Source organism: Eimeria mitis, genomic scaffold, assembly GCF_000499745.2.
Source record: "Eimeria mitis Houghton genomic scaffold, Emh_scaff1310, whole genome shotgun sequence".
In the NCBI taxonomy this organism is placed as follows: Eukaryota; Apicomplexa; class Conoidasida; order Eucoccidiorida; family Eimeriidae; genus Eimeria; species Eimeria mitis.
Genome location: NW_013568711.1, coordinates 1 through 10,709, shown reverse-complemented (window position 1 = coordinate 10,709; position 10,709 = coordinate 1). Strand labels below are relative to the sequence as shown.

At 50.8% G+C, this 10,709-nt stretch overlaps 4 protein-coding genes across 4 annotated transcripts; all 4 read right to left on the bottom strand.

The window, feature by feature from the left end:
- Nucleotides 1-1,273: 1,273 nt before the first annotated feature.
- Nucleotides 1,274-2,453, bottom strand: EMH_0034320 (SAG family member; the record flags this gene model as incomplete). Its single annotated transcript, XM_013494858.1, has 4 exons — nt 1,274-1,388; nt 1,502-1,905; nt 1,998-2,167; nt 2,354-2,453. 4 exons carry the CDS (start codon nt 2,451-2,453, stop codon nt 1,274-1,276), a joined length of 789 nt encoding a protein of 262 aa, XP_013350312.1.
- A 1,554-nt stretch (nt 2,454-4,007) lies between these two features.
- EMH_0034310 (SAG family member) lies at nt 4,008-5,211 on the bottom strand (the record flags this gene model as incomplete). Its single annotated transcript, XM_013494857.1, has 3 exons — nt 4,008-4,119; nt 4,205-4,617; nt 4,960-5,211. 3 exons carry the CDS (start codon nt 5,209-5,211, stop codon nt 4,008-4,010), a joined length of 777 nt encoding a protein of 258 aa, XP_013350311.1.
- Nucleotides 5,212-6,574: 1,363 nt separating this feature from the next.
- Nucleotides 6,575-7,747, bottom strand: EMH_0034300 (SAG family member; the record flags this gene model as incomplete). Its single annotated transcript, XM_013494856.1, has 4 exons — nt 6,575-6,686; nt 6,775-7,187; nt 7,281-7,453; nt 7,633-7,747. The coding sequence occupies 4 exons, from the start codon at nt 7,745-7,747 to the stop codon at nt 6,575-6,577; spliced, it is 813 nt and encodes a 270-aa protein (XP_013350310.1).
- A 1,450-nt stretch (nt 7,748-9,197) lies between these two features.
- Nucleotides 9,198-10,423, bottom strand: EMH_0034290 (SAG family member; the record flags this gene model as incomplete). The annotated part of the gene is made up of 5 exons (XM_013494855.1): nt 9,198-9,309; nt 9,398-9,606; nt 9,672-9,875; nt 9,962-10,137; nt 10,309-10,423. 5 exons carry the CDS (start codon nt 10,421-10,423, stop codon nt 9,198-9,200), a joined length of 816 nt encoding a protein of 271 aa, XP_013350309.1.
- Nucleotides 10,424-10,709: the final 286 nt, after the last annotated feature.

The following is a 10,709-nucleotide window of genomic DNA, read 5'->3' as shown; positions in this document are numbered from 1 at the left end:
TTTAAAACGTATTCTAGTCCACTAACCTTGCAAAGAAATTTAACCTTAGAGAAGAAATCCAAGAATAGCATATCTTTCTGACCGTGCAATGAGCCAGGGTCTCAACCACATCGTCTGTAGTGCCCGGCACTACAATGTACCGGATTTAGGCTACCGAACCCGTAATAAGGGAAATGCAGACATTTAATTAGGCTTGGCTCACAAATTTGAAGCAATCAGCTGCCGATAGCCTAGCGCCATGACCTTGGGGCCTGGACACGGCTCGCCACTGCGACGCGGGCCCCGCTGGTCCCACCCAAGGGCGCTGTAGGCGGATGACGCAGGGATACATAGATAGAAATACGCATCTACTTTAGAACGGCCTCCGGCCCTACGAAAGGACTCCCCTATGGGGTGCAATTTTAAGACACTAGGCCGATTCTAATACTTGGTGGGGAATCTAGGTGCAAGACCCTGAGTCCACCTATTGTCTACGGGTACGGGTATGTAGCCTGTGTGATGCACAGCGTCACAGCGTCAGTGTCGTAGCCAGCCCTACGCTGGTGTGGCTGCTGAGCATTCTTGTTTTGGTTGCCTTAACTTTCTACCTAAAGTAGTACAACTTGCCTTATAGTATTGTATTCGTTCTCGTCAAGCTAACTAGGTCTCTGGCCCACGTGAGCTCCATCGTACTGCCTGTGCGCTAGGCTTTTCTGCTGCTTAACCCCGCCACACAAGTCTTCATATCAGCCACGGAATGGGTCTACCTATGACTACAACTACTAAAGGATTGGCACGATGTAGGCCTTTAGGTGCAGCGTTTGTCTATTCGCCTGTGCACTCTGAATACCGTCCGCGAAGATTGCATGAGGTGCGTGAGTTTGTCCCGACACCATGACTACACCCCGCCGATCACTTTAAAGACTCGCGATTCAAGAGGGAAAGGGGGAGCAGGAATATTTGACAGGAATTCAAACTTGGCTTTCACACGGAAGCGCTTCCTCCATTTTCGTCTCCAGGCCTACTGTTTACGCACCGTTTGCACATTGCATTCCTGGCTACGTGGGCATCTCTCTGGAGCCTCCAGGAATAATGGGAGTTGCTAAGATGAGGGAGATATAGTATTTTCCCACACCAGGATTTAAGCGTAGCCGCAGATATGCGTTACGTCGAACTCTCAAGGCGCCTTCTTCGGCCTGCTCTATGCACAAGCGTGTTAAACATAGACACCGCCAACTTGGCACTGAGGCACTGCAACACGTGGACAAAGGCACAGAAGGTGGCTGCGTCGATTTCACAACAACGTCACACCAATGGCGACTGCCGTTGCAGTGAGACCAAACAGACTGGGCAATACAGTCGAGGCGGAGCCTGTGAAGGCACTGACGATCTTCCCCCATTGCTCTTCTCTGCACGGCACACAGAAGACAAACAAGCAGGTACCACATTAGGGAGATATTCTGAGACAAGAAAAACTTAGATATATCATAATCAATAGTTTTATGATGCCGTGGAGGCTCACGTAAATGGAGCAGCATTCTCGCCCGCTGTCAGCACATCAGGCGTCGTCATGCAAACCAAAGCATAGCCGAGCTTGCTCTGCCCGTCCCCCGTGGAGCGCATTCGTTGCTCGCCGCCGGCCGTTGTAGTTTTTTGGGCGCAGGTGACAACTCGGCAGTCCGCAGTGGCGGCGGGTGATGGGTTATATATGGCCACGAACGATACATTATCTCTATCATCGTATATTGTGGTGGAATTGTCATTTGGCGGGGGCAGGTCGCTGAAGTTTTTGTACGCTGCATTCCATCCGTCCACTATATCCGCGCAGTTTGGGGTCTCCGATGTGAGCGTCTTAAACGCGTATGTGCCGCTGCCGAACTTAGGTGTCTCAACGTCACTTCCCAAAGCTTTCTCGAGAATTTCTTCCTGAAAAACGGAAGGAGCAGAGTAAGGGGTAGCTGTGGTGGTTCATCGCGGGAATTGGCCTGCGGTAGGCATAACCGAAAAAAACAACTCACCGGTATCAAGGCCTTGCATAGAGACAGCCAATCACCCGTAGCGGCGGTTTCGGCAGCAGGGCCTTCAGGCAGCTTTTTGTCTGTCTCTCCGGTTGTGGGTTTCGTTAGTTCACTGAAACCAACTTTTGCGCGAGCGGCATTAATATCTGTGAGACATGCACCCTCCTCTCCTGTGAGCACAATACAAACAGATTTCTCAGAGCGCGGGCGACATGATGTGCCCACTAAACCAGACTCTGGGAGTCGAGGCCACACCCACCACTTGAGGTTCACTGGGGCGGTAGGCGGTGAGGAGAAAGCGTTGAAGGTGCTTTCTGTTTTCCAGAGCAGAATGCGCTTTGACTTTGGCAGCGTACCGAGTTTTGCCGTGTAAGTTATGGTAACATCATCTTCGCTGGCTCTAACCAACGACAGGATCGAGGCGCTGACGACGGAGAGGAGCGCGAGAGGCGCCATTTGCAACTGTTAGTCGTCAGAAAGTGCAACGTAAACGAACTAAAAGACAAGCTCAGGAGATACAATAAGGCGTTTGTGTCACTTGAAGCATGGTTGGCACCGCACGGTCCGTTTGCGCCCGGTAGCTGATCGGTTGCGGGGGTGCACGGGAGATGCCTTGCAGGGTGAGTCAGGCCATCAAAGCTGTGCCTCAGAAGGCCTTATTTCAAGGCTTATGAATGGAGAGTATATTTTAAAAGTAAGAAACGTAATTTTTCGAAACATGAAGTCTGTTGCTCCATTCGTTTCTCCGCGTCTGACGGGTCGTGTAGCCCCGTGTCCAGCTGATCGTTGCCGAAGGCCTGTGTCTTGGAGCGATTCACTGAACAGGGGACATACATGTTTCGTTCGCGTTTTGAATGACATTCATATGCGTTTTAAGCTGTTGTCAGCGAGCAGAATCGCACTTCTATGGAGAAATTTGACAGGGTTGTTCGCTCAGGATGTGAGCCGACTGCAAACTGCAGTCTCTGTCTGGTAACTGCGGTGAAGCGTTGATTGTCCAGCAACTTAATGACCTTGCAAATAATCTGGAAATGTCACATGCAATCCTACATCGTATTAAGGACACTGGTAACTTATGTGCAGTGCAAGTTGTTACAGGCTTCGGCTGTTAGGCATGTCTGCGCATCGACCCAACTAATTACTAGACAAAGTCGTGTCAATTTGTCCTATCGTTGTTATTTACGCATTAATTTCCACTGGTGAGGGAAAGTTTCAAACGCTAGGTGAGCAGGGCTTCACTCGACAGCAGGGTATCTGTGGCGCCGCTGGAGTTGAGGATGGGACATCCACGGATGTTGGACGCATATTGCCCACGTATCAGCGCCATTCTAATAAATCTTTCATGTCTTAAAATAAGTTCAAAGAAATATCCCCAAATTTTGTTTATGTTATCTTCCCTGGCGTATGGCTCTGTTTGCCCAACAGGGAGACCACAGTCGGCCACTAGCCCCGGGGACTACACGACCGCTGGCTGTCCGCTTAGCCCCTAGGACTCCCCTTGCGGGGCCTACTTTGCTTCCTTATTTTCTACTCAATCAATCGCGTTTTCCTTTTTATCGGAATATGAATCATTAGTTCCACACAGTGTCTGTTAATAGCTGACACCAAGGTTAAGGCTGCCCGCCACTGCTACTGTTGTTCGCGGTAATACAGTATCCGAACTAACGAAAGCCGTCTTACCGTAGCCAAGGCTGCAACAGCAGTCCTTCACCTTGGTCGAGGATTTCCCTAAGCTTTCCATGGTCAAAATGCTTGAGAAAACATATCGCGGATCCCCCACTGAGCTCCAGGCCTCTTGGGCACAACGGTTCAAGGGGCCTGGGCCCATGATGCGGGAGCCAGGCAGCTGATTCTGTCACGAGTTGCAGCATATATTACTGCAACTTCTGTTGCAGCGCAGCCCCACATGAGCGTGTGTGCGATGCCCTTGTTAATGCAACCCCACTAATACTGTAGACAATTATGAATGAATTCCTTTCCCCTCAGGAGCCGGCCCATCATAAAGTTGCCTCAAATTGCTGCCACGGCACCAAGGACTGCTACGGCAAGACTGATCGCACTAGGCAAGACAACCGATGCGGAGCCTTCCAAGGCGGCGGCGATCTGCCTCCATTGGTCCTCTCTGCAGAACGCAGAAAAACAAAAAAAATGCCGTGTAAAGCGCCTCTCAAGAAGCAAAGGCGACATGATGCCTCCAAAAGACTCACGTGAAGGGGGCAGATTCACTGCTCTTGGGAAGAACGTCAGGCGCCGTCAAGCAAATAATAGCAGAGCCTTTTGTCTCTGTTCCTTCTGCATTGCTTCCGTCATTGCCCTGTTTCGCTGCGGGTGGGCTGGCAGGCGCAGTTGTTTTGGTGCAGGTGACGACTCGGCAATCGGCAGTAGCGTCCTCTGAAGGGTTGTACATGGCCACGAAAGAGACGTTGTCCTGGTTTTCGTACAGTTCTTCATTGGCTTTTCTGGATGGAGGCAGTCCATCGAAGTTGCTGTAGGATTTCTTCCACTCATCCACTACGGCAGTGCAGTCGGGGGCTTCGGCATCATCGACGCGCTGGAACGCGTATGTGCCACTCGCGAAGGTTTTAGAAGTTGTATCGGATTGAGTTTCTGGCGTTTCCTCCTGAAAGCACCAAGAGAGCGAGGGGCTGCCATAATAAATTCTAGGCGGTGCATTTCCTACGGAAGGCCAGTGCAGAGAAGTAAACAACACACTGGAATCAAGGCATCGCAAACGGGCTTCCAAACCCATCCTGAATTGTCACCGGCGGTTGAATCTCCGGGCTTTGGCAGTCTTTTATCGCTCTCGCCTTCTGGAGCGATTACTAAATCTTTGAAACCGGCATTCGAACGAGCACCGTTGATTTCTGAGAGACATGCGCCTTCAGTTCCTGCGGTCAGAAGTACAAAAGGGCGCATCAGGAGAATTCTCTATCTTCTTAACAAACCTCCTCCGGAATATTACAAATTGTCCTGAGCAGTACAAGTCCTTCACGGGGTGGTAGCGCAGTTGTAGCCGGGTGAATCCAGTTTGCAGCCAAGACAGCAGTTCCAGCGTCTGACGGCACCGGCTGTCAGCCAGCGTACCAAGTGTGACCTTGTAAGTCGTCGTTTGTGAAGGCGGGTCATCATCGTTCCCGTTGGCTTTGGCTAGTAGGAGGAACGAGGCACCGACAACCGTGAGCACACGGAGAACCGATATTGTTGAAGAACGCATGTTGGATGCCCCGAGATGTACGGGAGTGAAATACTTTTCAAGTTACAAACAATGAAAGCCTGATTGACAAAATTAAATGCGACGCAGGTATCATTAGGATTCGCTCGCTCTGATGTGGCCACTGGCGGGTGCACGGGAGGCGTGTCTTGCTGGGATTCAGTCCAAAGACGAGTCGGCAGTCGGATTTTCCCTTCTTGGAACTATGAAAGTATAGTTCCGTTTAAATTTTTATAATTACTTTGCAACCGGTCCGGCAAGGCGATTTGTAATCATATCTCGAGCTACGGATATTGGCAATTGATATCTGTCCCCTAGAGGCTGGCCAGCTGTCTACAGGCTTCGGCTTGGAGCTGTGTCTGCACTCTGGTGAAGCATTTGACCTGGAAGCTTAATAAACAAAAAGCGCTAACTGATCGCACTGTTGTTATTCCTACAATGAAATCTCAATGGCGAGAGAGGTTCTGAAGCACGCACCGAGCAGTGCCCCACTCGACCGCAAGGATTTGAACGAACGAAAGCGGTCCTATCGTAGCCGAGGATTATCCTAAGCATAAACAGAATCGAAACGGTGTCTAATTGTACGCTTAAAAACGATCTTTTGAAACTCTCCAGGGCATATACACCCTCCAAATCGTACGCGATTGATGCGTGATTGAAAAAATGCAATACGAGGTGGTTTCACTAGCTCGGTGGTTGTCGGTAAGGTTGATGGTACACATGTCTTGCTGGGCGGGCCCTCGGCGCAACCGCGGTTGGAAGAGGTTATTTTAGCTACTCAAGTGTAATTTCATCTATGCTTAACATAAAGGCCTTCCAAGCGGCACACTACAGCCATCTCTGGCCGCGTTTTCAGCTGCACGTATATCTCTGTATCTTGCAATTCGCTGCTGGACAGTTCGCCGCAGGCTTTGGGTTGGAGCCGTGCCAGCACCCCAGCGGAGTAATCTGCTAAAGAATATAATAAAAATAAGCAATTCAAAAATAAAATAGTGCCTATGCATCCGTGGAGCAGCTGACAAGCGCTGCCTCAGTCTACCTAAGGGTAGTTGAAGGACTGACAGCTGTCTCATCGTGACTCATCGTAACCGATACTGTAGCACTTGTCCCCGATATCAACCGAGGATCCCCTTGTGCTTCCACAGAGTGAACAACAATTATGGTAATATTACTACCCCAACGTAGCTAGTCAGCCCTTCAGTCTCGGGGCCTCCGGGGCACACAAGCACATGGACTGTGGGTTGAAGCTCCAGAGCATAGTCAACATATTCTCTCACGACTTGCAGCACATATGCAGGCGCAGATACTGTAGGCGATTTCCAAGTAACTTCCAGGCAACCGGAAACCATCCCGTCGTTTCGTTGCGTCACATCGCCGCCACAACGGCGAAGACTGCAGTGATAATGCCGAGCACAGTGGGAAAGACGGTCGACGCGGATCCTTCGAGGACGGTGACGATCCTCCCCCACTGTTCCTCTCTGCAGAACGCATACCAGCAAAGCAAAAAAAACCGTGTAAAGATAGCCTAAGCAGGCAGATGGGAGATGCTGCCTTCAAACGACTCACGTGAACGGAGCAGTTTTGCTGTCCTCGGGAAGAACGTCAGGAGTCGTCATGCAAATCAAAGCAGAACCTTCTTTTGTTTCTTCTTCTGTGGTGTCTTCTTCTTGCGGTTCCCCCTGCGGTGCCGCTGGACCGGGGGTGATCTTTTTAGTGCAGGTGACGACTCGGCAGTGGGCTGTGGCGCCCTCTGATGGGTTGTATATGGCAACAAAAGAGACGTTCTCATGATTGTCATATAATGTGTTACTATCCTTCTTCGATGGTGGGACTCCACTGAAGTTGCTGTGGGCTTTCTTCCACGTGTCCACTACGGCAGTGCAGTCGGGGTTAGGGGCACTGACGACCTGGAACGCGTATGTGCCGCTCGCAAACTTTTTCTCAGCGGCTCCCTCGGATTTCTGGCTTTTGGCGTCTTCCTGAAGAGACAAACGTAGCGAAGGGCAGCAGAAATAGTTTAATGACCGCGCGTTTTCCTACGCAAGGCACGGGTAAAGAAGTAAACAACTTACTGGGATCAAGACGTCGCAAACAGGCTTCCAAACCCAATTTTCTGTGGTTGGTGACTCTGTGTCGGCTTCAGGCAGCGTTTTTCCTTGTTCACCTTGTTTGGCTGCTACGAAATCGTTGAAGCCCACATCTTTACGAGCATTGTTGATCTCGGAGAGGCACGCATCATCAGTTCCTGCACCCAGGAGGACAAAGCATCACCTTAAAGGGATCAGCGAATTGCTTAGCAAACTTGCCCTGAAGCATGACAATATACACCGATGCAACTGTTTCGCAGCAGTTGTATTCGAAGTGATTTTCGCAACCAGGGCAGCACTTCAAACGTCCGAAGGCATCTACAGGAGGCCAGCATACCAAGCGTAACTTTGTATTTTGTCGTTGCTGAAGAAGATTGACCGTCGCCCCCGTCGGCTCTGGCCAGCAGGAGGAGCGAGGCACTGACGACCGTGAGCAGACGGAGAGCCGGCATTGTTGCCAAATAGGTCGCCCCAAGCTTAACACTTGCAAACAATCCGTCTAGTCTTTGCAGGGAAGAAGTACCTTCCAAATTATATACGGCGATGGCCTGATTGGCAAAATGAATCTTCTGCGGAGGCCTCACTCGGTTTCCCGGGCTGTGAGGCTGTTAGCGCCGGGGTGCACGGGAGGTGTGTCCCCGGCCTGGCCGATGGGCAGGCCATCAGACACGCCGAGGAAGGCAGCAGCTTTTTCGCGCCGAATAGGAGCTAGGACAACGCAATTTCATTTGTATCCTGCATAATGGCTTTGCAAATGATTCAGGTCGGATATTTACGACCCTATCTCGAGCTCAAGTGTTGATAGCAGATGTATGTGCCCGGCGATCCGCGCCGGTCAGCTTGCCACAGGTTTTGGTGTGGAGTCGTGTCTGCACCTCAGTGAAGTGCTTCACTAGCCAGTTTACTCAATAAACGGGGGCTCATTATTCCTGTTGCTGTTGTTCTTGCATTGATTGTACACTGGCATGAGGGAGCCCGGAACACTTGGCCAACCGCACCGAACGCGACCGCATGGCATAAGCCAAGGCTTTAACGACAGTCCTCAATCTTAGCTGACGGCCTTTATAAACTGCAACAGAGTCAGGAGGAGCCAAGAGAATATACCTTGGGTTACGTTTCATGCCGCCCGGGCCCAAAGCCTTTGTTGGGGTTATGCGGGGGACCATTCGGTCAGCTCGACGGGTAGGAGACCTACGTTGACCGAAGTGGGGCGGAAAACGCTATTCATCCTATCTCTGTCACTCTACCTATAGCTTGCGTTTCACGGATACATCCCATGTAAAGGCCCGAATCCTCCTCATTAAGCACTGTCGGCCCAAAATTATCGACATGAAAACGGTCAGGTTGGAAAAAAAATAAAATCCGAGGGGGTCAGCCTTATCCCGGCTCTTCACTAGGGCGACATTTCCCGAGGACGTTCTCTGGGCTGGAACCCACTAGCGTGGCTGGCTGCTTGCTTTAGCCCGGCGGACATTCCGCTAGAGAGTACTATTGTAATGCTACGCTATCAGACTACTTATGTACTTATCCACGTTAGTACAACTTTTCCCTATTGTCTAAGTGCTAGCTGGTACTGACGCCTTTATTTCAAGGTGTCCCGCCCTTCAGTATCATTGTTGGGCACCATACTACCCCTGGGGCAGGGGAGAGCAACACATCCTGTCACGAGCTACAGCGCACATTGCTGCAAATCTTCCTATGAGGCGCACATTGCTGCAAATCTACCTATAGTGCAATCCCAAATGAGCTAATACCGAAGCTCGGTATCGATGCATCCGCTAATACTGTAGACATTTGCCAAGCAACACCTTGACCANGCTAATACCGAAGCTCGGTATCGATGCATCCGCTAATACTGTAGACATTTGCCAAGCAACACCTTGACCATCAGCAGTCAGCCCATCATAGTGCTGCAGCGACGCCAAGGAATACTGCGGCAAGGCCAAGCGTACTGGGCAATATAGCCGATGCGGAGCCTTCCAAAGCGGTTACGATTTGCCCCCACTGCTCCTCTCTGCAGAATACAGACCGACAAAGCACAGAACTGCCGTTTGGAGGACGGCACGATAAGCCTTCGGATGAGCAGGATCTAACGGACTCACGTGAAAGGAGCAGTTTCACTATTCTCCGAAAGAACGTCAGGCGTCGTCATGCAAATCAAGGCAAAGCCCTTTGTTTCTTTTGTTGCGCTTCCATCCGCAGCCAGTGCCGGCCCCGGCCCTGGGGAGACCTTTTTGGTGCAGGTGACGACTCGGCAGTCAGCAGTAGCATTCTTTGAAGGGTTATATATTGCCACGAAGGATACATTGTCCTGATTGGTATAAAAATCNCAGCAGTAGCATTCTTTGAAGGGTTATATATTGCCACGAAGGATACATTGTCCTGATTGGTATAAAAATCCTCGCTATCCTTTTTCGGTGGAGGCAAAGCATTGATGTTGCTGTAGGCATCCTTCCACTTTTCTACTACGGCAGTGCAGTCGGGGGTATTCGCATCGACGACCTGAAACGCGTATGTACCGCTGGCAAATTCTTTTCCAGAGTCTACGGGGCTGCTCTTCGTCTTGCTTGCCGCTTCTTCCTGAGGGCACCCAGAGGAAAAGGATAGTGCTGATCTAAAGATAGCGTCGTCTGTACGATGGGCACAACTATAAGTGAACGACTTACTGGTAATAAGACATCGCAAACGGGCTGCCAAACCCACTCTGCTTCGTCGTCTTCATCCGGGCTTCCAGCTGCAGGGAGCCGCGTAACAGCATCGCCGGTTTTAGCGACAATGAAGTCGTTGAAACCGGCCTTCTTACGAGCTGCGTTGATCTCGGAGAGACATGCGCCCTCATGATCTGCACTCACAGGAAAAAATCAATAGCATATTTGTTTAGCAGTAACTTTCCGCGGCACTGAAATTTACGCTCACCACTGGCACCTTTTCGGGTGTGTGCGGACTGTGAAGGGGGTTTGCAGCCAAGGCAGCACTTCAAGCCTCTGAAAACGCCCTAAAACAGCCGGCCTACCAAGTGTGACTGCATATTCTGTTTGTTCTCCCGTTGCCTGAGACGGGTTCCCGCTAGCTTTTGCCAGGAGGAAGAGCGAGGCACTGGCGACTGTGAGCAGACGGAGAGCTGGCATTGTTGCCAAATATATGCTGGAGGCCACGAGTTGGACGCCTAAAAACAAACTGTTGAGTCAATCCAGAGCAAAAGCACTCTTCCAATTGTATACGACAGAAGCATGATTGGCACGTGGGCCTCATTAGATTTCACAGGCTCCGAGGCAGTCGGTGGAGGGGTGTCAGCGAGCCGTGTCTTGTTGGCCGCCGACCAGCGCAACTGGAGTCGGCAGCCCATGTTTCGCTTTGCGGAGTTGTGTGGGTATAACACGATTAATATTTTGCATAGTAACTCTGCAGCTGCTC